Source organism: Siphateles boraxobius, unplaced genomic scaffold, assembly GCF_051911475.1.
Source record: "Siphateles boraxobius isolate OS27281-9 unplaced genomic scaffold, OSU_SipBor_1 7, whole genome shotgun sequence".
Classification (NCBI taxonomy): Eukaryota; Metazoa; Chordata; class Actinopteri; order Cypriniformes; family Leuciscidae; genus Siphateles; species Siphateles boraxobius.
In genome coordinates this window covers 1,829,951-1,857,122 of record NW_027509197.1, presented here as the reverse complement: position 1 = coordinate 1,857,122, position 27,172 = coordinate 1,829,951, and the positions used below count along the sequence as shown (strand labels likewise).

Here is a 27,172-nt window from a genome sequence, read left to right as displayed (position 1 = left end):
AAAGTAAATCATAGGAACATATATCACCAATTTTGTCCCTAAAATATCACTTGGTTAGAAACACACACACAAGCCAAAAAGACTTGTGTCCAAGCGCACGCTCAAATTTGGCTTCCTTAATCCAGAGCTTGGCAAAACTAATTTGTGTGTGTGTTTTGAAAGGGAGGCAGAAATCGCAACTACAGGTGAATAAGCACTAAACACACGCCACATATGGTTTTGGTTTGCTTCTTATTGTGTTGTACTTTTTGAAATGTTTTGAGTTAATGTCTTGGTTGAACAGGAGATATTGCATTTTAAATAAACAGATCAGTAACTCTAACTGCTTTAAATGTCTGCCTGGGGAGATAATCTTCTTGTTGACAAATGTTGAGTATTGGTTGTGCTCCGGGCTGTTCCTGTAATGGCAAGCGCAAATACACTGCTCAAGGTTTAATGGTCTGAGTGAGTTTTGAATTTAAGGTATGTTGGGGTACCTGTTCAAATGTTTTGTGTTTTTGGCCATTCATTTTGATTCAGTTAGCATCGTTGAGCTAAAGCTGAATTTGAGACATTTATTAAAACAGTCATATTGGTAAATTTAAAAAGGACCCCGCAAGGTATATCTGAGATAACTTGGATGTGGGTAAAATAAGCTGTTTTATAATGAGCTTTCAAACTCCATACCTCAGGCCATGGTTGTCTTACAAATATATTACTTTAAAAAGCCCATAAACTCTTTTGAAAATGTTTAAATCTCTGAAAGACTTTAATTTAGTTCCATCTTTAGCCTGTAAAGTGAACATTTACAATTGTTAACGTGGAAAGTTGGCTGATAAATATGCCTGTTTGGCCGATTAAGAAGTGTTATTTTCCCTTTTTATAAATGTTTTTTTATTTTCTACTTAAAATGGTTTAGTGAATTTTATAATTAGTATGTACAATTAACGTTAATATCCTTTTCTGTCATTAACCTACTAAGTATTAGTTATCTGCCACACTGCACCCTAGATAACTGCATCGGCTACTCGACACAACACTTGCTTTGTCACTAGTTCATTTGTATGGTATCTCATTAAGCACTTTTTTAGATTACTGGAAATAATTATTTTGAAGTGTATGGGTTTTAGAAACCTTAGAGAAATGAAGTGACCTTTTATTGATCATAGTGAGAAACTATGATCTCTATGATCCTCTAACAAAGAGAAACTATAGACCCTAGTGGATATAAGGAGGGTCAAAGGTTGTCTGTAGCAGCTGTCGCTGAGACATGACTCCTTAGCCACAAGTCCCACCTGCCTTTCCTCCTACCATTAATAAAGCCCAATGTGACAACTGACAAACCATACAGCGCATGTTGTATGATATTTCTCAGTGACCATGGGATGGAAATAACCACCTCCATGGCTCGAAGAGATAAAGTAATAAATACAGGGATAGTGCTTATCTGTGGAGTTTCACATATTCACTTTCATATATTTCTGAGAAAATCTCATAGGTCATTTGTATTGCTCAGCTGTGGCTTTTTCATATCTCAGGAGAATTAATGAAGGTTTTAGTTATATTTCATTTAGGAATTAACTTTGTCTCAGATGTTTCACCAAACATTTTCAGGAGGAATAAAAATAGACACAAATGAGGCAATTGTTGCCAATGAAATTAATGTGGATAGCTCAGCTCATAGATCATTTGGCTTAGGAGAAACATAAGTGGTAACTGGAGATGCATTTAAAATGCTTGCTAATAGCAGGTGGAAATGGTAATGCATCCTTGTTCAACACTTGTGAATGGATCAAGTGTTGATACCAGGTGGAAACAGGGTCATTGAGATCTCTAACTTTTGAATTACATACTTTGGTTTCTTGGCAAATCTGAGCACAGTTTGAGAGATTATTGAGATCACTTCTGAAATTTATGAGGTCACTCCTATGAGATGAATGCACCTTTTTTCAGGAGGGAAAAAACATCTCAGGTTATGACTGTAACCATGGTTCCCTGAAAAGTAAACGAGACGTTGCGCCCAGAGATGATGCTATGGGGAATGTCTCTGCGTGACAGTGTCTGAAGCACATGTGCAACTACTCCAGTCTTGATTGGTGCTGAGTCACCCCGTGATGTGTGAAGCTATAAAGGTTACCCGGAACAAAGCAGCAACAGCTTCTGATTGGCTGAAGCAAGGCACTCACAGGCGTGCAGGAAGTACGGAAAGAGGACTGGCTTCCAGCAACCTAGTTCTCACCTAAGATTATGCTATGCCTATGTCATTCGTCGGGTAAGAGGTCACCCTTCCGCCGGAGCGCAACTCTCTCGTGAACGCATGTACGGCCTATTGCAGGAAGCCAGTGATTATAGTTTGTAAAATGTATAATATGGATATTTTTCTTACAATTCCCATCACTTTAGAAGGCGTTTATTAAACCACTGAAGTCGAATGGATTACTTTTATGATGGATGGATGCACTTTTTGGATAGATAAAACTATTTAATGCCATTACAAATCTGGGAAGAGCCAGGATATTTTTTTTAATATAACTCCGATTGTGTTCGGCTGAAAGAAGAAAGTCATATACAGGCTTGAGGGTGAGTAAATTGTGGTATAATTTTCATTTTTTAGTGAATTATTCCTGAAAGTGTTTGTCAGTTTAGCTCGATTCAGAGGTGTTTATCTTCAAGACTATAAAAATACAATCTCATTTGCTACTGCCTCATTACAGATGTTGGCATTGGGTATTTTCTGGTTTGATTTTTTATCTTTCTAAAGGGATCTTGGAAGGAAGAGAGTATTAACATCATTAATGAGTGTGTGGAGCAGTGAGACAGACAATTGTAGTTTTAATGAGATGGGGATGTATTTTTAACTTAAAAGCGCAGATTGAATGTGATATTACTTTGTTGCTGTTATAAATCAATTGTCTATCACACAATACTGTAGCTTTTTTTTGTTTCTGTGATCAGCAATTAATGGAATCTTCTGTCGCAATAGCAGTCCCGGCTCTAGTGTGATCTGTTTTCTAGTTGGGTGTCTGATCAGTCAGCAGAATGTCTCTGTGTTTCATTCTCTCATAGACTTTTATATGTAGTTGAATCATCTGTCAGAGCTCTTTATGCCTGTAGCAATGTTCAGGGAAGAAGGAGGCGGGAACCGGTGAACAATCAAAATATACTTTATTTAAAATAAAACAAACAAACCTAAATACCGCCAGCAGCCCCTCGCGGACGACTGCTGGCTACCGAAAATAAATATAACCGCCAGCAGCCCCTCGCGGACGACTGCTGGCTAAAGTAAAATACAAATACAAAAACACAACTAAAATACAGGCCTGTTCCTCTCTCGATCATCAACGTCGTCGCTCCTCCTTTATGCTTCCGCTCCTCCGTGAGAGATGCAAGACCGGTGTGTTTCACAAGTGTTGCTCATTAGCAATCGCACCACTGGCCTCGCGCCGTTCTCTCACGTCCCTCGGCCGTCCTTCGCCACAATGCCACTCTGTCTGGATGATCTGTCATTTTCATGAATATGCCATCAAATAAGATCACTTAATAAAGGATACTCAACCCCAAATGCTCTCCTCATTTACTCACCCTCTTGTCATCAGCCTTTCTTTCTTCAGATAATATTTCATTTCACAATTTAATTTGAGACATGGGTCTCAAACGCGTCAAATTATCTAACAACCTACCTATAGGCTCAATGTAGGTAATAATGTGCCTCTACCTATACTTTTGCATCACATAACCAGTCCCATATTAATGGATTTTCTAACATAGTAAACTAGCTTGGTAGCTCACCTGATACATCATTACAGTTGCGATGTGGAGCACTCGAGTATGAGTCCGGCTTAAAGGTAAAACCCCCTAGATCAATTTATGATTGACAGGTGAGTAGGTGGTCTTGTCCAGAACTCATCAACATATAAGCATTTACCTGTCTCTGGCAGAGCTCACTACTAAATATAGCTTCAAAGAATGAGGCATAGTTGTCTGATCTAAACTTCAACAGGAAATACAGTACACATGATTCATGGTCACTTGTGTGGAAGTGTATGTGTATGTAGGCCTTTAAGATGAGATGCGTCTGGGCTGTGATGAATGTGTCTTGTCTCGAAGAACCAGAAACCACTAGTCTGAGCTGCTCATATTTCTCTAAGTAAACTTTTTTATGGGAATTTGTCACGCTCAATGTGACATATCTGCATATTTCATGGCTGTGATTATATGGTTGTGGCATTTATAAGACTGGCCATGTACAAACTGGATGAGAATTCAACCGCACTCTACGCAAAAGACAGTCCAGTCCAGACATAGGCTACATTCACACAGCAGGAGAAAGCGGTTGCCAGCCTTGTTATAGAGTGCTAAATTTGGTTACAAACACACACGCTAGTGTTGCAATTTTTTTCATATGGTGTTCCGTTAATTCAGTGAGAGAGGGATATGAGTCATCTGAAGGTTTTACGCTGTCTTCCACCAGAACTGACCCCATTTTGTGTCCTTGCTATGACACAAATGCTACACTCTACACTCAATTTGTTTTGTTTTTTAACCACTATCTAGTAATTAATATTTGACAGATAAACGTACTCCCGGGTAAAGAGAAAAGAGAAGTTAGTTAGAGCTTGTCTCATTAGGGACTTTTAGAGACACTAGTATTATACCTCTAATAACTGTAATTACTCCACGTCATATCAGTGAGCATTCTGTCATACATAATACTGTGTTATCATCGCACATAATTCCAGTCTGAGGATACAGCAGTATCCTGGACATACTGTATATGATTAATTACAGTGAAATATGTGAATTCTGCAATTTATTTAATTGTCTTCTATTTGTATCTGTACTATTTGGAGTGATTCATTTATGAATTAATCTAACATGGTCGTGAATGTGCATTGAAGGAATGGTGAGGAAACTCAATTTTTTTTCATGGACTCTACAGGTCTAAAGTGCAAAGTTGAATTTCCGGCAGCCATTTCTCCAGTTACGTAATAATTCAGAAATGATTATGCTGACTTGATGCTCAGCTATTATCAATTATTATTTGTGCTCAATTATGAATAATGGTTCTTGTGAAAAACTGTTTTTGCTGCTCAACGAATTCTTTGATGAATTTAAAGCATTTTATTTTTTTAAATTGAACCCCTTTGTAACATTATAAAAAAATGTTCACTGTCATTTTTGAGGATTTTAATGCATCCTTCCTGAACAATAAATGAATCTATTTCTTTACTCTTTTTTTAAATATATAATATCTTACTTACCCCAGACTTTTGAATGGTAGTGTATCACAGTTTACACAAAAAATATTGATTAATTAAATGTTAATGAAACATAATGTTTCTAGAGCATCAAATCAGCATACTAGAATGCCGTCACATGAATACATTTCATTTTTAAAATATATTATAATATATTATAATAACATATTATAACATATATATATATATATATATATATATATATATATATATATATATATATATATATATATATATATTAACTTTTATGAATATTTACTGTATTTATTATAGCATGAAATAGCTTATGGCTGTTAAACTGTATGTGGAAACCACTCGTTCCTCAGTCTTAAGTCTTATTAATGTGATGCTAGTGTGGTATTTTGTGGTACTAGTGTTGTGATCAACTGAAACAGATTTATACAGAACCATGTGAATGTCTGTGATTATGTGGAGGGAGTATGACACGTGCAACTGAATGATGTGATAAGACAAAACTAGCGACCCACTTGCAGTGTAGACAGCTTAATTTAATATAATGGGAAATTTTGACCAGTCACTTTCAGTGTAGGTGCATGTAAGTATTTCCCTGATGGATTATTGATACTCAGAGAGTGCATATCTTTCAGACGACAGCTGTGCAGTGATTTATACACACACCCGACTGTTGGGCAGACAGTGCTGAAAGCTTCAGGTGTCTGATAGAGAACTTGACTGCATTCATTTGCACTGAGGACTGAGGTCAGGACACACACACACAAACACACACACACACACACACACACACACACACACACACACACACACACACACACACACACACACACACACACACACACACACACACACACACACACACACACACACACACACACACACACACACACACACACACACACACACACACACACACACACACACACTGCCTTTAGCAGTAGGGTGTTGAGTGAACACCTCTTATCAGTTGCCTCCTGCTCTCTTTATAGAATCTGAGTTGCACTACAGTGGCTTCATGGCTGTTTCCCAGTCAGTGTGTATTCGGTTGTCCTTCGGTTGTTGCTGTCATTTTCTTGCACATTTGTTTATGCGTGTTTGCACTGCAGACTATGCAAGTGAAATACAGTTTTTGAGCCCCCAAAGTAGAAATGTAGTATCCACTTCATTCCTGACGACCTTACTGCATTTTGAATTAAGGGTGTCACTTCCGGTTTGGGGAACTTCCATTCAAAAAGGCTGAAACAAATAATTTCATATCATAAGGTTGCCCAACAAATAAAGCTGATCCGTCAGTTTGACTGGATGACCTGTCAATATTCCTTCATGATTAATTTTCCTTTATGATTTATTTTGGTATTTTAAAGTATATACTGCACATTTGTGGTCTGTTCTCCCGAATTTAATTTACGATATATTACATTAATAATTCACTGGAATGCACGAAGAATCTCTCGTTATAAAAGTACATTTTTACTTAAAGTATTCTATATCTGTACCAAATAACACATGATATTAAGAGAACACATATGTGAGTTGTTGATCACAAAAAGAAAAAGAAAATATCTGCAACCTTATCTTAGAAAACGACGTTTATCTGAAAAGTATTTCAACTGTCCCGGCTCTCCCCTACACCCTAGCATAGTGATGAGATTTTACATAAATCAACACCACTCACATTTTCTTCAGTGAATGTGAAAATCTGGTCTAATCTGCATCTGTATAATCCAATAGCCTTTCCCTTTCTCTACTCTCTAATTGTGTTAATGTGTTCTGGGCTTCTATTGGTCTGGGACACTCACAGACGCATTAGGCTAATTTAACTGCCAGAACAGGAAATAATCCAATCTATCAGTGCAGGCAGTGCTTGTTTAAACTTAGTCTGAGAGCCCTTCTGAGTGTGTGTGTGTGTGTGTGTGTGTGTGTGTGTGTGTGTGTGCGTGCGTGCGTGCGTGCGTGCGTGCGTGCGTACGTGCGTGCGTGCGTGCGTGCGTGCGTGTGTGTGTGTGTGTTCTGAGGGATTGGAGGAGAGAAGACTCACGATCTGTCCATCCTTTTGTTTCCACATTGATCTTCTTTGGTGAATGGCTAAATGCTCCTCCATGCCTGTTCTCTACCCAGGATTCATCAATGTCACAGGCCTCTGTACACAAACGCTAATGTGTACCTGTACGTATCCCAGCATGCTCTCCTTATCACTGTGGAGCTTGTGAACTATATACTTCACAATGTTCTGTCTGTTTATCTCTTTTGCTTCATCTGTATTTATCTCTGTCCCTCTGTATTCTGTCCTCTTCCTCTCTTCTCCTCTGCGCTTCAGTAATAGAATAAATTGGCCTATTTCATCTTGATTATGTCTCTTAGCAACAGAGCTCCATCATTTTATGTTTCAATCCGATGCAGGGAGAGCGAGCAGCACTTAAGCAGCAGCACTCCTGTTAGCTCTCATTTTCACAGTGTATGTCGGTGTGTTTGTGTATGATGTGTGATGGACTGCTCTGTAGAAGTGTGTGTGTGTGTGTGTGTGTGTGTGTGTGTGTGTGTGTGTGTGTGTGTGTGTGTGTGTGTGTGTGTGTGTGTGTGTGTGTGTGTGTGTGTCTGTGTGTCTGTGTGTGTGTGTGTGTTTGGTTCAGGTATACTCTACGTTATGCCCCCACAAAGATGGCAATCCTTGTCCTTGTGGGGACATTTTTTGGTCCACATGAAGAAAAAAGCTCATAAATCATGTATTTTTTAATAAAGTTTTCTGTGATGTCTAGGTTCAGGGGATAGATGATAAAAATCCATATGTTTATGGAATGTCCCCATAAAACATAACCCAACATGAAAAATAAGAAATTCATCATTTGCATCATGTAGGTATAAACCTGTATTGTTGTTAGTAAAATGTCAAGAACATGTCCAGATTAAATTTCATAACCAAATCAAAAAATATTTTTTGTTTCAAAATCTGAAAAGAAATAAGTCCATAAGGACAATAAAGTTTTATTTTTTACATTGAAATCTCGTTAATCTGAAAATAACCTAATTTCTTTACTGTAATCCATAATGGTATAATACATTGTTTAAACTGAAATACCTGTAATATAAAAAAATACTTTAATAATTGATAGTAATTTATGCTATTCTTAATGGATGAATTGTACTTAATTTATTAATTGTACTCGTAAATGATAATTAAATGATAATAGGATTTTTATTTATTAACAAGTTTTTAATGCTTAATCGACAACAATAATTCTAACAATGTATAATCCATGTATATATACTATATATATTTATGTGATATCATCTAAATGTACTGGTTTGATTGAACTAAAAAAAGACTGAATCAACTTTTGTTGGTTATGCCGACACGGTTATTGTGTATCTCAGCAGTAATCCGGTTCATTTCTCTCAACTTGCAGAAATAATATGTAGTTCAGTCAGGCTCTTAATGAAAGTTCTGTATGAGGATTTTATCCAGACATCTACAGTCAGCTCTGGAGGTTAGAGAGGTCAGTATGGATCTTCTAGCTGAGCTAACACAAACATCTCTCCGGGGTTTCTCAGAGTCTGTCTTTACACAGCGTGATGTGCGCTAAATGAATGCAGCTCGACAGGGTTGTGAACGGTGGAATAATATTGTTGTAGTATATGCTGACACCCGTCTCATTGAGTGCATTCTAGGATCAGTTTATCTTCCTTTGATATATTGTACATATGGCATTTGTGATGGCTAAACTTACCAGCACAGTCATATTTATGTTCAATTATCATTCATCCTCTATAGAATTAAATTTCACTTCTAGAATAAATCTCTAAATTACTCAGCATGTAACATTATTATTAATGAATACAACACTGTTTAGAGTATAAATATACGTATTTGATGACACAGTAACATTATACATGTGTAAAGCAGTGTGTGTGTGTGTGTGTGTGTGTGTGTGTGTGTGTGTGTGTGTGTGTGTGTGTGTGTGTGTGTGTGTGTGTGTGTGTGTGTGTGTGTGTGTGTGTGGCCTCACCTGGTACAGTCTGGTTTTGTTTGGCTAATGTGGGATCAAACTATCCAGGAAACACTGGTCACAGCTGTGGTCAACACACATACACACAGTCGGGGCAGATTTAGATTTCTTCCTCAGCAATTTTACATAGCAAAATGTAGAAATAACACACACCTGTGACATACATTTGTTTCTGACAACAACAAAAATATGAGTCCCTCCTTATTCCAGACATATGATGCTGTTCCATGGAGTTTATATCAAACTCTTTATTTCCACATATGAGATTACAAGTATATATATCTTGATATGATCTTTTGTTGTTTTTTCTGAGGTTTGGCGCTTTAGTACTAGCATGATGTTATGCAAATGAGCTGTTACCTTGGTAATGAGTGACAGTGAATGGCAGGTTTGCGGTCTGAATGTAAATGAGAGGAGTAGGTGGGGTTTGTTTACATGTAATGGCACTAGCTTGCTCTCTTCACTGCTGAAATGGATTTAAAGGGGTCAATTTCAAATTCAACAGGCATTCAAAACAGAGTTTCTGGAAAACGGATCAAACTACTAGGTCAGTGAACTAGACTACATCAAAATTTTGATCATGCCGTTTTGTTGGTCTGTGCTATTATTTGGCAAAGATCATTTTAGTGTGCAAAACTATGTATTATGGATATCTTAAATCAGAGAGATCTAATTTAAAACACACATGGCAACATCTTAAAAATGAAGGACCGTATTCATGTTGGTCTCATACATTAACAATCAAGCAAATTAAAAAACCTTGATGCAATTTTCCACAAAAATGTTGATTTAATCATAAACGTACAGCATTGGAACCATCAATTAAAAAGTACTAAAATAAATTTATTTTACCTTAAATATGCACAACTTGTACATGAGTGTTGTGAATGAGTGTATAAAGCTTAATCATTATTTCATTAAAAAAGTTTTAAAACATATTTTCACGGTCAAAAAAACACAAATATGAAGCATTTTTGGAGTCATGATTACCATTGTTTTTTTCCCCCGAGTTACTCAATTTGACCTGAATAAAACTAGCCTTTTTCGTAAAAAGCTGAATGGCCTTGACAGACAGTCATGCAGGCTCTCTGTTTCATGGTTTCCATGGTCTTGTCATATTATGACATCTAAAAAACAGCTTTTTGGTTATTCCATGTTTTTATATTAGAAAAAGTTATTATTGGTAAAGTTCATATTAGAAAACTTTTTTATAACTACTTAATATTTGTGCCAAAATGTATTTTTTCAATAAATTATTGAAAGAAGTTGTTTATATGGATATATTTACAATCTCCAGACAGTTATATTGTTACTTCAATATCAAAACTGTGTGTCAACAACTATTTGCACCATAAACCATGGTATGGTTACATAATTCCAATGAAAGTAAAGCATTGCTCTTAGTCATGTTAGTTGGTTTGGTTCCACTTTATTTTGATTGTCCAGTTTAGACAGAGTAACTTTGCAACAACATGTCAACTAACTCTCATTAGAGTATAAGTAGACTGTTAGGTTGGGGATAGCTGTTAGGATTAGTTGACATGTAGCTGTGAAGTTACAGTTACAGTCTGTTGGGGGAGCATTAAAATAAACTGTAGGTAGATATTAAACAGACAGTCTAATACTCTACTAATACTCTAATGAGAGTTAGTTGACATCCTGTTGCAAAAGTTACTTATAGTACTTCTCTAAAGTGGACCATTGAAAAAAGGTGTTACCGTTTGTTCTGCTTAAAATGTTTAGGTTTGTGTCATCGTTTCTTTCACTCTGGTGTTTAATACAGAGCCTAATCCAATACAAGAACCTGCTACGTTGCTCCTTTTCCAGTTGAGTTCATCAGCAGGAGGATGCTATGGTGATGTGCTGTGATATTTTTGCTGCATGGGAGACCTTGAGTTAGATATTTCACAGCCACTGTATGCCGTTTATCACTGCATGTTTCCTGTAACTGATTTTAGGATGTGTCACGCATTTCCCTTTCTGCTATTATTCATGGGCCTGATTAGTGGAAGGGCTTCTTTGTTCTTCTATTTGTTCATTGTGTTCACTGAAGAAGCACAGATGCTGTGTGTAGAATATAGGGCTATGGATTGTGTTAAGTTATAACCTCTTTCACACTGTTAATCCAATCCCAGTTTCAAAGCACAGTGCTTGATAGCTCTGTTCCAAAAACTGGTGATCTAACGACTCTTTTGAAAAAGAAGTGCAATTAGTCGTATTTAATGTGAACTTGTAGTGTACTTTGAATCTTAATATATATATATATATATATATATATATATATATATATATATATATATATATGTGTGTGTGTGTGTGTGTGTGTGTGTGTGTGTGTGTGTGTGTGCAAAAACAATTATATTCAACCTTTCTGGAATATTCAACCTTTCTCTCTGGAATGATTCATCTTTAAGGGGTGGCTCTTTTAAGGCTTGTCAATAAACTGCCACAGTTATGATTGGTCTAACATCATTGCATAGGAAACAGTACCAATGGCCACTCACTATTGCGCATGAGTAAGTGTTTTATCCATATTAAACATTATCCATATAATATGTACAGACAAAGCAGGAGCAGATTATGTTCAGAGGTTGCTATGGCTATTTGCATAACCTGAAAGTTAGCCGGGTATGTCACATAACCTGCTTTCTTGAATACACCCCTGGTGTTGTCCTTCAATGGATGTTACTTGTGTGCTTGTTGTCAGTTTTGTTTGCCTTCTGTACCCGTGTCTGGATTTATCAGTTTTGCCTGGATGTTGTTTGAATAAATGTTTACTGCATCTGGATCCTACTCTTGTTCCTCTGAAACAGCCACCGTTACTGGCGGTAGACTGGTGGAGAAAGAGTTAAACAAGGTCAAAGCGAACATTCCTTTGTGCTTCCATTTACTTTTCCATTTGTCCTCTTGTCGGCAGACGCCATGGCGGGGCCTATGGTGTGATGATGTACAATTATTTGTCAATAACAATTTTTTGTTACTTTAGAATGATAAGCAGTTTTAGTTTCAGAAAAAAATCAATCTAACTTTTCAATATTTAAAACATCAAATGTCACGCTGACGTCAAACTCATGTAGAGTTGCTTCCATGAGATTGCATGACGCGTAGTGTTCTGTCATAGAAGGCAGCTGCCTGTGTAGACAGTAGACAACAGGCAGCTCACTGTCGTTTGGGACAGAGCCAGCGTCCGTTTGGGTAAGAGTGACGGTAAAATTAAATGTTTCCTGGATGACTGCTGTTCAGAGACATCTTTATATGTGTGTATATGTGGGTGACACTATATCCTTCTCTCTCTGCTCTCCCAGTGATGGAGGGATGATGGAATGAGCATGCAGTCGGAAATATCCCTACTTTCTCCACAGCTCATTCTAAAGGAAAGCTTCACTACAGTAGTTTACTGAGAGAAAAGAAGTGACTATTAGAGAAAACAAATGAATGTATGGTTTCTAAATCTCTATTTTCTGTGCTGAATAGTTTGGGTTATAAAATGCACCCTGAGCTAATGATCATTTGACTTTGAGAAAATACTAAAATAAAGATGATTTATGTGTGTTTGTGTATTCCACAATTAGGGAATTTGTATCATCATTACTAACAAAATAAAAATAATTAAAATGTTTATGATTAGTGTGTTAGAATGTAAAAATGTTGCTCTGCATCAGCCCAGACGAATGTGTAATGTTCCACCAGGATTTATTACTGGGATAAAAACACAAACAGAAGACTGAACTCACTGTCAAAGTTTTTTGTCCCAGACTCCTGGAGCACAGAGTGAAAGAAAACAAACACTACCGCCCATGAGAGAGAGAGAGAGAGAGAGAGAGAGAGAGAGAGAGAGAGAGAGAGAGAGAGAGAGAGAGAGAGAGAGAGAGAGAGAGAGAGAGAGAGAGAGAGAGAGAGAGAGAGAGAGAGAGAGAGAGAGAGAGAGAAATGTTGGGTCAAATGAATTAATTATCCATGAAGCATTGCTTTCTATGTGATGACAAGGCAATACACTTCCACAAGACATACACATTAAGCACACTCAAGCACATTGTTGAATCTCTAATAAGCTGGCAAGTTCTTGATAAGTGTGAACTGTGTAATTAAGATTCTTAAATCTAACAAGATTGATGCAATTTTTCTGTGCTTGCCTGTGTAAAACCCACTGATCTGATGCTAGTGGAAGGTTTCCAGGGTTTTGCGGTATGATTTCTAAGTTATATTTTGTTGGTTTCCCACGAGGATAACAGCTTATAGGTTCTAGGTTCAGCTTTTTTATTCTGTTATAAATCATACAGAATTATGTTTTTTGAAAATGTAAAATTGCTGGAAGTCTTCTTTGTTGTGTTTAGGATTAAGGTTAGGGGATAGAAGATACAGTTTGTACAGCATAAAAAGCATTATGTCTATGGAATGTCCCCATAAAACATGGAAACCCAACATATACAGGTTCATAATTAACGTGAATGATGTTTAATTCATTCTAAAGTGAAGATCATGATAACTGTCTAGTAATGATTTAAAGGGATAGTTCACCCAAAAATGAAAATTCTGTCAGTATTTACTCACCCTCATGTTGTTCCAACCCCGTAAGACCTTCGTTCATCTTCGGGACACGAATTAAGATATTTTTGATTAAATCTGAGAGCTGGATCACTCCTCCATAGGCTACTAAGGGATTGAAACTTGCCAGCCCCGAAAAGTTATTAAAGACATCGTTAAAATAGTCCAAGTGACTACAGTGGCTCAATCTTAAGTTTACCAAAGAACGAGAAGCCTTTTTGTGCGCAAAAACAAACAAAAATTATGACTTTATTTCAACTATTCATTTCCTTCTCTGTGGGCCTCTAGTCAGTTAACGTAGTGTGATTGCGTAGAGCTACGTCACACGTAGGCTCACTATTGGCCGACGCTGGTCATGTGGGTGATGCGTGTGACGTACAACAACAGAAGCTTACGCTATTATACTAGTGAACTGACTCGAGACCCACAGAGAAGGAAATTAATAGTTGAAAAAAGTTTTTTTTTGCGTACAAAAAGTATTCTCGTCGCTTGATAAACTTAAGATTGAGCCACTGTAGTCACTTGAACTATTTTAACGATGTCTTTAATAACTTTTCAGGGCTGGCAAGTTCAATCCCTGAAGAAGCCTTTGGAGGAGTGATCCAGCTCTCAGATTTAATCAAAAATATCTTAATGCGTGTTCCGAAGATGAACGAAGGTCTTACGGGGTTGGAACAACATGAGGGTGAGTAAATACTGACAGAATTTTCATTTTTGGGTGAACTATCCCTTTAAATCATTGTAAGCTTTTGAGGTTTTTGTAACTTATGATGGATTTGGTAATACTTCAGTCATTACTAGTGGGTTACCATGATATTTACTTTAGAATTAATATACATAGGTATCTATGCATTATCACATTAATTATGAACATGTATATAGTTGTTCCTAGTAGTCCTCTGGGAGATATGAAAAAAAGTTGTTAGTGATTAGCTATAGTGAACTACCAAATTCAACTGAGTGCTATTACTTACTAATTTATTAATCAAAGTTTTTTGTTAGTTAATAGAACTTACTAGAGTGTTAATATTGCATTACTCATTTGTTCCTGTGTAGTTATGTATTAATGATGAAACCGTATTACCTACATGTGCTCTGGTATGTTACTCAACATCAAAACAAGTGTACTTCTTTAAAGCATGAAAAACAATTATTAAAACATAATAAATTAAAATATACGTTAAATACAAAGTGCACTTTTTAAAAGTGTACTTAAGTTTGTTAAAACCATATTGAAAGTGTACTCTCTCTAAGTACACGAAGTGCCCTTTTATTTCATTAATATTATTTGCAAGTACAGTTTTTTTTTTAAATGTACTTTTAAGATTTGAAGTAGACAGTGCACAGTCAGTGCAATTAAGCACACTACTTTTTCACAGGCATTGACTAATATGTTCACTTTACAGTTTGTTGTGGCCAATAAAAGGTCATTTCAAGGTTGCCTGTCTGACATGTAGAGTGACCAAAGAGTTTGTTGTGTGGTTACTTAAAGAATCTGGAAAGACTGTTTTGTTTTTGTCATTTTTGCCATTTTTGTGTGATTTGCATCAGACAGTTACTGGACGTTCATTGAGCAATCTATGGCAGACATTTATTGTTTTAAAATTTGAGGCTTTAATAAAGGATTTAGTTAACCTCTTGGGACATTTTTCAGTATTATTTTCCAATGTATGGCTTGGTTAGAAACACAAACACACACAAGCTCATTTCTCAGTAGACGACACAGACCTCACAAAGGGACCAGACCAATGTGTGAAAGAATATGTCAGCATTTAACACATTTAAAACCAAAATCAACAACGTGCTAATTTCCAAGCAACACCTCTGGTTGACTCCTTCCCCTTTTCCCCAGTGTTTTTTCATAAGCTGTGTTTACATGGCCGCTGGCACCCATTTAACTAAATTTTGACAGGTTTTAAACGGTGGTCCAATCTAAGTCCTCACTTACCTCTGACTCTCTCGCTCTCTCTCTCTCTCTCTCTCTCTCTCTCTTTCTCTTAGTGTATCTTTTCAGGTCTTGGCTGAGGTGGAATGGTCTGGTGTTAAAGCTTTCTTGGGAAATCTGTCAGTGCTGGCATTTCTGGGTTTTTTCTCATCACGTGCACTTCAGTCACTCTCAGCTTTCACAACTTTCCTCTGTTTGAGCATAATTTATAATCTCACTTCAGTAAAGATGACAGTTGGTGATATTACTCCCCCACTGACTCACATCAACACGATTCCCCTCCACCGTCTCTTTGTCATTCCAAACAGATACAGAGTAAGAGACTTTGAAAAGTGGCTATTAGGGGGTTAATGGACATTCTGTGTTCCTCTGTGTGTTGTATGAATGTTTTAAACACTCTCAGTGGGTCTGCTCACCCCCACACTGCTTCTGTAGCCAAGGTTCATATACTATTTAAATTAGTTTATTACTTTGGAAATGCAGCTTGACCAACCTGAACTCACTTCATGACCTGATACATTTAAAATGTCTCATCCATTATTTACATAGAGCAAACTGTAAATAGTGAGAGAGATTGTTTATCTAAATCAAATGATGTCGCACCTGCTTACTCTGCATCTACATGTACTGTATAGCTCTTCACCATGTTTTAATATAGTAATCTCTTTTTTTTATTTTACTAGAATACCATAGTTACTACAGTTATTGTTATGACAAAACTGTGGTAACCATCAGTAATGTACTGTCATAATAAATAATAAAACTGTCAGTAACTGTCATAATAAATAATAAAAACACAACGACAAAAGTGCTTGAAGGAGATGATTTAATATTATTCATATTTGTCACAATAACTGTTAATAACACAATAATAACAGTAACACAATAACACAGTATTATTTTGGCTTAATTCACTCCCCTCTCCCTCATTCATTTTTAAGCCTTCTTAGTAGCCTAAACTTATTCACATAACATATATAAATATAACAAGAAATAATATATGAAAGAATGCCTGTTTACGCTCCAGTGGTTTTGGATTTTTTACATTCATATAGGGTTTGATCAGAGCATATTTTTAAGTCAACTGCAGAAACGAGCTTAATACCTCCTTGGCTTCTTGTGTACATGACTTCAAAGATGCCTCTCTGATTCAGAGCGTATGTGTGTGTTTGTCTGTAATTCCTCTCATACTGTAATAATGAGAAAGCTCTTTGTTGTGACCCTGAGATGTACAGTATAAGTCTGATCTGCAGATCACATTGGCTGGGTTGTAGTACTGTATTTGCCGTTGAGGATACACTGTGGTCTCAGTGTCAAAAGGCTGTAATTAACACAGAGCTGAAAGACAATGAGGGGCAACAGAGAGGAAAAAAAACGAAATTCTTCACAGATAATTACAAAGCAGACAACAAACAAGCTGAATGTTGACTTTGAACATTGTTTGTGATCTTACCCCACACTACAATGAATGTGCAACTGATGGTCTTCGAAGAGACTTAAAGACAGATGTTTCCGATGAGATGACAGACAGACCTTTGCCCTTTGTTTTTTTTTTTACTTACAACAGTATGAAAGCTGCATCATGATTTCTAATTTCAAGACATCAGTGGAAAGCACAGTAAAATGATTGTCATAAAGTCCATCTGTTCATCATCAGCATTTTTCATTGGCAACTCTAGAATTGTGTTTTTGGAAGGGGATTTGAGCGATCTTCTGCTGAAGGAATCAAATATTACACAGACTAGATCAATTGAGTGCGCAATTGTAGTGTTTAAAATGTTTCTAAAGTGCGCATTTCCTTGATGTCCGAATTGTGAGAAACCAACGAGAAAACTTAAAGTGCCTTACCAATGCCGCAAAATTAATGAGTTACCTTTCACACTTTCCCGTCAAATGATCGTGAGCGTCATCTTCTCAGTTCTCGCGCATGTGTCATGACGTTCTCGTGAACTCACTCAGAGGCCCACATAGAAGAAAATGAATAGGTGAATAAAGTCGTTTTTTTTTTTTTTGCGCACAAACAGTATTCTCGTCACTTGATAAACTTAAGGTTGAGCCACTGTAGTCACTTGGACTATTTTAACAATGTCTTTACTAGCTTTTCTGGGCTGGCAGATGAAGACCTAGCAACCTATGAAGAAGTGAGACAGCTCTCAGATTTCATCAAAAATATCTTAATTTGTGTTCCGAAGATGAACTCAATTCAATTGAACTGTGTGCATGCATTTTAGACACTTACATTGTGTTTTTGCTCCGTCGATGCAATAACTGTGTCCTTGTATGAGCCAAGTTTTCGATTTCAATGCTCTGCTAATATCAATGGTATGACCCATTTCAGGAGATACCAAAATTACAATTTAAAATCAGAATATGAGCATAGCTCACTTACATTCACTAAAATATTGAAACTTTACCAATACTGATTCAAAATGTGAGATTGACTGTCAAAGTCTGTCAGTTTCAATGCCCAATTTCCAAAGTCAATTTGAGCACACCACTCCCCAGCTGAACTGGAAGTTCCCTTTCGAGGGAACTCGAACTGCGTCGGTGACGACACTAGGGGAACGCCCTTCAGCGTAGCATGTCTGAATTTATGAATGAAACCGAATCCAATCCTATTGGCGTTGCGTGATGACGTAGCGTGTGACGGCATAAGCGGATGTGTACAAAAGCACGCCGGCACACAGAAAATGTCAGCTTTTTGCTATTCAGCAAGCGCTCTGTGTTGTGGTGAAATCAGTTTGTCCTATTTGGTGTTGTTTGTCTCAGTTCTGATTTATTGTGAGAATGAGTGAGCAGTTTAAAAATTGTGTGTTCCCGTGCCCTCGCTTTATCACGGCTGGGGACACACACGAGATGTGTGTGGCTTGTTTAGGAATGCAGCACGCCCAAGCAGCTCTCGAGGGGGCTGCTTGTGGCCACTGTGATTCTCTTTCTATGAGAGTGCTGCGTTCCCGTCTGGCTTTATTTTCTGAGGATGGCCAGATGCGCGCTCCCCGCGGTTCAGGTCCCGCATCTGCCGAGGCGATGCGGCGGCTTAGATCGTGGGGTTCGCAAAGGGAGCTTTCAGAGGGGATCGGGACTGCCGAGGCACTTTCCCAATCCTCATCTGAAAGCTCAGATTCCCCTATCCCCCGTTCGGGAGCCCGCTCCGCGGCTTCTCCCGTTCGGGATGCAGACCCAGTGCTGCAGCTGTCTGATTCTGAGGAATTAGATGTGCTCAGCGTCGTGGAGGGGGATCTGCATGAAGCACACACACACACACAAACTGCGCCCAGTTATAATGAGCTTTTGGAGGTGGTGACACGGGCTGTGACTAAACTGCATATTAGTTGGCCACAGGAGAGGCAGGAAGAGCGAGTCAGAAGTAAACTCGACGAGCGCTTCCTGCAGCACCGCGCACATCCTCCACGCCGGTCTCTACCTTTCTTCCCGGATTTACACAATGAGTTGTGTAAATCCTGGAACAGGCCCTTTTCAGCGCGCCTGTCTAACCCCCCGATGTTGAACTATAGTGACATTATGGGGGTTAGAGAGAACGGTTATGGGACGATGCCTCGGGTTGAGGAAGCTCTAGCCAGTTACCTTTCACCCGATCTTGCATCGTCCCTTAAGACACCGGCGCTGCCCTCCAAGCCATGTCGCACTACATCTGCGTTGGTGGGCAGGGCCTATATGGCGGCAGGTCGGGCTGGTGCGAGCCTGCACACGATGGCCATTCTGCAGGCGTACCAGGCCGACCTCTTAAAAGACATGGACCAGGGCGAGGGTCCTACTATGGAGGATATTGCCGAGCTTCGTAAGGCCACAGACTTGTCTCTCCGGGTTACCAAGGAGACGCCCCGCGCCATCGGCCGCTCCATGTCAGCTCTGGTGACCACGGAGAGGCATCTGTGGCTTAATCTCTCTGGCATCAAGGAGAAGGACAGGGCTTTTCTTCTTGATGCACCCATTTGTACCTCTGGTCTGTTCGGCGAGGCGGTTAATGCTGTCGTCGACAGATTTCAGGACACTAAGAAGCAGAGTGAAGCGTTTAGGCAATATCTCCCTCGCCGGTCGAGGTCTAGGAAGTCGGCTGCTAGAGGGTCAAAACAGCCACAGCCGTCATCCAGCTCCTATCGCCAAGGCCAAAGAGGGAGTGTCGCTTCTAGAGGTCCCCCTCAAGCAGCTTGGGACCCTAGGCAGCGCTCTCACCCACAGGCTTCTGGAAGGACGGATCTGAGGACCGTCATCCAGTCCAGGAAGGCGAAGGGAAAGAGGTCCTAACTCCTGTGGGACCTCTAAGGGCCGCCCCCCCCGAGAGAGAGCGACCGAGGTCCCCTCTCTCGTCGGGCCCTCAGGAAGCTGGCGTCAGTATCCCGCCGTCTCTGACGCATCGGGACGCGCCAGCTTCCAGCGAGCACACGCTGTCTTCTCTGCCCCAAAGGCTTGCAGTCAGACAGCGTTCGCGCTCGCACACTGTGGGTCGTTGTCGGTTTTCCCCTGCCGGTCTTCCGCTTCAGGGTGCCGCCAAGGGCTTACACAAAACACTGGACACCAGCCCCGAGGGGCTGGTTCCCTTGGTGAATTTCGCAGAGGCATGGCAAAACCTCACGAATATTTCTCCATGGGTCCTGCGCACTGTGGAAATTGGGTACAGACTACAGTTCCAGGTCCGCCCACCAAAATTCAACGGGGTGGTCTGGACGTTAGTGCGGCCAGAGCAGGGTCTGGTGTTGGGACAGGAAGTCAACTCGCTGCTAGAAAAAGGGGCCATAGAGCGTGTTCCCCCACTAGTCAGAGAGTCCGGGTTCTACAGCCGGTACTTCATAGTTCCAAAGAAGGATGGAGGGTTGCGTCCAATTTTAGATCTGAGGCATCTGAATCGGTCTCTAAGGAGATTCAGGTTCAAAATGCTCACTATTCCCATTATCGTGAGTCAAATCCAATCCGAGGATTGGTTTGTCACGATAGATCTAAAAGACGCCTACTTCCACATCTCCATCCTTCCATCTCACAGGAGGTTCCTAAGGTTTGCTTTCGGGGGCGAAGCTTACCAATATCGGGTTCTTCCGTTCGGCCTAGCACTCTCCCCTCGCACCTTTACCAAGTGTATGGATGCAGCTCTAGCACCCCTGAGGCTCGAGGGCATCAGGGTGCTCAATTACATCGACGACTGGTTAATACTGGCACAGTCGAGAGAGTTGGCGATTCGGCATCGAGATGTCGTCCTCGCCCACATCCAGAGCCTGGGGTTGAGACTCAACACGGAGAAGAGCGTGTTGACACCAGCCCAGAGAACCACGTTCCTGGGAGTGGTGTGGGACTCAGTCACGATGCAGGCACAATTGTCTCCTGCTCGGATCGAGTCTATCCTGACCTCAGTGTCCAGGATAAAGCTAGGCCAGGCCGTCACTGTCAAACACTTTCAGAGAGTGTTGGGTCTAATGGCAGCAGCGTCCAGCGTGATACCTTCTGGCCTGCTGCACATGAGAGCCCTGCAGTGGTGGTTAAGAGCCAAGGGGTTTTCCCCGAGGGGAAATCCATTCCGCTTGATAAGGGTTACGCGCAGATGCCTTCGTTCCCTATCAATTTGGAAGAAGCCTTGGTTCTTGTCCCAGGGTCCCAGGCTGGGAGCGTTGTGTCACCGGATATCTATTTCGACAGACGCCTCCCTCACGGGCTGGGGCGCGGTCATGGACGGCCGTTTTACGAGAGGTCTCTGGCAGGACCAACATTCCTCTTGGCACATAAATTGCCTAGAAATGTTGGCGGTGTTCCGGGCTCTGAGGAGCTTTCTGCCAGACCTCCATGGTCGCCATGTCCTAGTAAGATCCGACAATATGTCGGTGGTATCTTACTTAAATCATCAGGGGGGTCTGAGGTCGCGCCCTCTGTGCAGACTGGCGCATCAGATCCTCCTGTGGTCCCAGCGGAGACTGTCGTCTCTCAGGGCGATGTATGTCCCGGGGGACCAGAACCAGGGAGCAGACATGCTGTCGAGGCAGGGGCTGAGGCCCGGGGATTGGAGACTCCACCCCGAGGTGGTGGAGTTAATATGCGAGAGGTTTGGCCCAGTGGAAGTGGACCTATTTGCGTCTCGAGAGACGACACACTGTCCACTGTGGTTCTCCCTCACACATCCAGCCCCGCTGGGTTTGGATGCCATTGTGCAGACGTGGCCGAGGCTGCGTCTGTACGCCTTTCCCCCAATCGCTCTGCTCCCAGCAGTTCTGGAGAGGGTCCGTCAGGACGGAGTCAGCCTACTATTAGTAGCCCCGTTTTGGCCGGCCCGAGTATGGTTCTCGGACATCATCTTGCTTCTGGCAGGCCCGCCATGGCAGATCCCTCTGAGGAGGGACCTGTTGTCTCAGGCGGGGGGCTCAGTTCTCCACCCTCGGCCCGAGCTGTGGAAACTGTGGGTCTGGCCCCTGAGGGGGCACAGTACCTAGAAGCCGGCCTGTCAGCAGAGGTGGTTGAAACTATACTCACTTCCAGAGCTCCCTCCACGAGGAAGTTATACGGCCTTAAGTGGAATGTATTTTCCATTTGGTGCAGAGAGCGGGATTTGGACCCAGTTAACTGCCCAGTGGCTTCTGTACTGGAGTTTCTCCAAGACCGCTTTTCTGCCGGGCTTACCCCGTCCACACTCAAGGTTTATGTGGCTGCCATTGCGGCTTTCCACGCTCCTCTGAGTGATGGTCCTCTGGGGAGGCATCACCTGGTCGTACGTTTCCTCCGTGGAGCCTGGAGGATGAGACCTGCGACTCGCACCAGGGTTCCCTCTTGGGACCTGGCAGTGGTGCTCGAAGGGCTGGCCGAGGCCCCTTTCGAACCATTGGAGTCGGCTAAGGCCAAGAACCTTTCATTTAAGGTGGTCTTTTTGTTGGCTATTACTTCTCTGAGGAGGGTAGGAGATCTCCAGGCGCTCTCTATTTCCAATGAGTGCTTGGAGTTTGCTCCCGGCAACATTAAGGCCATCCTTCACCCCAGGCCTGGCTATTTGCCCAAGGTGCCATCTAATGTGGCACGGCCTTTGGTTCTGCAGGCATTTCATCCTCCGCCTCATGGGACGGCGGATGAGGAGAGACTTCATCTGCTCTGCCCTGTCAGAGCACTTCAGTATTACATCCAGAAGTCCTCCTCATGGCGGAAGTCGGACCAGTTGCTGGTGTGTTTTGGGTCTCCCAAGAAGGGACTTCCCGCCTCTAAGCAGACCATCAGCAACTGGATCGTTCAGACTATTTCCCTGGCCTATCAGGTGCGCAATTTGCCTTCACCTATGGCCGTGAGGGCTCACTCCACCAGAGGCATGGCGTCCTCTAGAGCCCTCCTTTCAGGGGTTTCCATACATGACATATGTGAGGCGGCTGGCTGGGCCACTCCGCACACATTCATGAGGTTTTACAGTCTGGACCTTCCCTCTACACCCGGTGCACGAGTGCTTTTGTCCTAAGTTGTGCCTGAAGACAGCTTCACACTAGGATGAGCGGGGTTCGTTGTGGCATAGTGGGTATCTCGTTCCCCTAGTGTCGTCACCGACGCAGTTCGAGTTCCCTCGAAAGGGAACGTCTCGGGTTACGTATGTAACCCTTGTTCCCTGAGAAAGGGAACGAGACACTGCGTCGGTTCGCCACACCTCACCCTGCTTGGAGCACTTGCTTCATAGCAAAAGCTGACATTTTCTGTGTGCCGGCGTGCTTTTGTACACATCCGGTTATCCCGTCACACGCTACGTCATCACGCAACGCCAATAGGATTGGATTCGGTTTCATTCATAAATTCAGACATGCTACGCTGAAGGGCGTTCCCCTAGTGTCGTCACCGACGCAGTGTCTCGTTCCCTTTCTCAGGGAACAAGGGTTACATACGTAACCCGAGACGTTTTGCACCCAAGTCAACTAATCTGTTAGTTATTGGCTGAAGCGCTTTAGACCTTTCTGTTATTGGCTGAAACGCTTCAGACCTGTCGGTTATTGGCTGAAGCGCAGGGCTCCAACACATTAGTTTGAAAATGTCTGTCAAATGCCAGCCAGCTGTCAAATGATGTTGTTACGTCGGCACCTTTGTCAAAGTACTTTGTACTTTTGGTGAAAAATAAATGTAGCGAAGTTGAATACTTTATTTTTATTCAACTCAAGTAAAAGTACCTACATTTTATTATGCTCAAGAAACTAGAATTTTTTTTTTAAAATCTACTCAAGTACTGTAACAAAAGTGTTTGTAATTAGTTACTTTCCACCTCTGGCCCAAGGTGCCAAATAAAGTGGCACGATCTATTGTTCTCCAGGCCTTCCATTACCCTACACCGCATGTGTCGGCGGATCTAAAGAAACTACACTCCTCATGGGCCTGGTTAGGGCTCTGGAGGCCTATGTGCATAGGTCCTCCCCATGGGGGAAGTCTGACCAGCTGTTAGTGTGCTTGGGGTCTCCCAAGAAGGGATCCCTTGCATCAAAGCAGACCATCAACAAATGGATTGTCGAGGCAATCTCTACAGTGTATGAAGTGCATGGTATACCTTTGCCTCTGCAGATCAGGGTACACTCTTCGAAGAGTCTTCGTAGGTCTCCCTCCAAGAGGTCTGTGGTGCTGCGGGTTGTGCCTCCCCTCACATATGAGATTTTATAGTTTGGAACTTCTTCCACACTGGTCTCTTGAGTACTCCAATCCTTGTGCCCAGACAGGTTTCACACCAGGGCAGGCATTAGTCAGTGTGGCGCAATGGGCATTCGATGCAGCGCGAGTTCCCTCGAAAGGAAACATCTCAGGTTATGAATGTAACCATTTTTCCCTGAGAAGGGAACAAGATGATGTGTCCCCTTGCCACACCTCCTAACCCTTTCACGTGCAAGTTTAAAATATTCTAACTGCCCCCCCAGAGTGAGTTTCCCCTTGTTTTTTCCATGGCGACGCATCATATTTGTCACGTGACACACCGCAGCCACAATAGCACTGGATGACAGATGTATCACTTTTATTTTGGCTTTCCTTTTTTATTCAAAATATTCGCACAACCTGCTTACCATGTCATCAACTGTCTGATATTCCGATTCTCAAAACCTTTATAAATGATTTTGATCTTGATCTATAATGTGAGATGGGCGCTGCCATATTTGTTTGCGCCGCAGTTCAGAGAGTCCTGTCGTTCATATTTACAGCATGTGAATTCATCAGTTTCTCCCGAAATACATGTAAGAAAGTGGCGGTGAACTGGGAGAAGAATAGAGTAAACTTTATAGTTACTTTCACTATGTGTTTGTCTGATATGAATAAACACATCTTTGAATATATTGTTATTGCTGCTTCCATAGACATCAGTGTGTATTTTACAAACTCTAAATGTATTATTTTATTAGTGCTTATGTGTAGTTTAATGTCTGAAACCTAAAATAAACATTATGTGGTAGAAAACACTGCATAATTGTGATGTATGACTATCATTGAGTGCATCCGTCTCTGGCTCAGCACCAGCCAACGCGCGAAAGCACAGTTTGAATCTGGCTATTATGTGACACCACTGAACACAAAATCCCATATGTGGGACCGTACTCTCAGGAGCACTGAAATAAAAATCCCATATATGGGACCGAACCGCTCAATGCCTGAGAGCGACTTGCTTCAGTCTGTCAGAAGCTGACACTATTGTGTGGCGGCTTACCTTGGCAGCTTCCATGGTGCGCCGTCACACGCTACGTCACGACTGGATTAGTTTTACGCATGCTTCTGACACTCAATGCAGCGTCTCGTTCCCTTCGCAGAGAACAATGGTTGTACCATGATACATACCGTATAAACTCCAACTTTTTTCCAGATTCATGTTCATCTGTTTCGGATAAATCTAAACGTGCTTTTACTAGCATTCACTGGCCATTTCACTTTGAAAGTGTTACATAAACTACAAGAAGCAACGTAATTTTTTTTGGGCAGAATTGTTGCTAGAGGCACTTTTTTTTAATAAAACTTGGTTATTTTCTTCTTGTGATGTTACAGTGGAAGCTGTTTAAACGTTAAATGAATACGCAGGTCTCGTTTAGGGAATATGCTAGTATTTTTCTTTCTCTGTTCTGTTTGCATCTCTCTTGAGAGTGGGTCTCCCAGTGAGACGCAAAATTTGTCTCAAATCTCAGTATGAACACCTTGCGGATGCAGTGGAGGATATACTAAACAGATGTTTCTCAATAAGTCTGTCTTGCAGCAATCCAGTAGCAGACCCCTCTCAGAGACCCACCTGTATGCAACCAAATGCTACAAACGCAGTGGCTCAGTGCAAGTTGGCACCAGACTTTCACTTTGATATGTATGTGTGATACCTCAGTATATGTGAAACAGCCCAGGATTCCCTCTGATTATTTTTAGAGATCCGTGTCTCTTTTATATAAAGCAACACCTGTTGTCTTGTTGCAGTCATTTAACTCCCACGTTTGTCTCCGGGGATGGCTATGGCTGCTGGAGAGATCAAGCGAGTCTCTTCTATCGTAAGGAAGCTGCGAACAAGCATTTAACCACCTGGCCACTCTCAGTAATTACTATAACAGTTTCAATGCTCCAGTTGGGATGAGGCCAAGATGTTGCATTTGATGTTTTCATATGTTGTCTACAAATACTACAGAATTATGTTTCAAATTATTTCTACTTTTACTGTTTCTAACGGGTTTATAGTCACTTAATTGAATTGTTCACCCAAAGAGGAAAATTCTGTCATCATTTACCCACCATGTTTTTCCAAACCTGATTTGCATAAACAAAAACATAAGCTTAAATTTAAAGGGTAACTCAATCCCTGGTCATAACCTGACTCCACCCACTGGCAATATTTGAAAAATGCATTTATTTGAATTGCTTAGAATCAGCATAAATCTGTTCATTGTGAAAACAAATAAATGTATTCAGTTAAATGGCATAAAAATGGTTCAATATGGCAAGCTGTGGAACAAGCACTATTCAGTCAGTTAAAATGTACTAGAATGAAACTAATTGGATTTATTGATGATAAATACATAAAGCTGGATATTGTGTAGTTAAAAAACACTCACTCTATTAGTAATATTACAGATATCTTGTTTCTCACCTGTTTCATTTATGCATGGCTGACAAAAATGCATCACATTAAGTTTATTAGTTTGTTTATGGAAAAACTGTCTCATCCATATGGATGGAAATTTCATGGGCAATATATATTTGGCCCTTGATAAGTGAAAAGAACCTGCATTCATATTCATATTCACATTCAAGACACGTCGCACTAGGTTTTAAGTCTAAGGGGAATTTGTGAAAATGATGACGTCATGCGCATGCGTATATAGGCGCGTAGTGTTTCTTTACAAAGTGACATCGCCAACTACTGGCCTGGCAAGGTGTACTTCAAAGAGGTTCGGCTGACAAAAAATGTAAGCAAAGAATTCCTGTTTAATGCTCCAGGTTCAAAACAAATCTTGAGCTCTTTCAACAGCATTTTTGTTTGTAAGAATTAATACGTGCTATGA

At 40.9% G+C, this 27,172-nt stretch overlaps 1 protein-coding gene across 1 annotated transcript in view; it reads left to right on the top strand.

The window, feature by feature from the left end:
- Positions 1-9,671: 9,671 nt before the first annotated feature.
- Positions 9,672-27,172, top strand: part of LOC143723677 (kalirin-like) — a 141,379-nt gene continuing 123,878 nt past the window's right edge. The window contains exon 1 of the mRNA XM_077216379.1: positions 9,672-9,764. Within this exon, the coding sequence (XP_077072494.1) occupies positions 9,689-9,764 (76 nt within the window). The 5' untranslated portion in view covers positions 9,672-9,688. The remainder of the gene's footprint in view (positions 9,765-27,172) is intronic.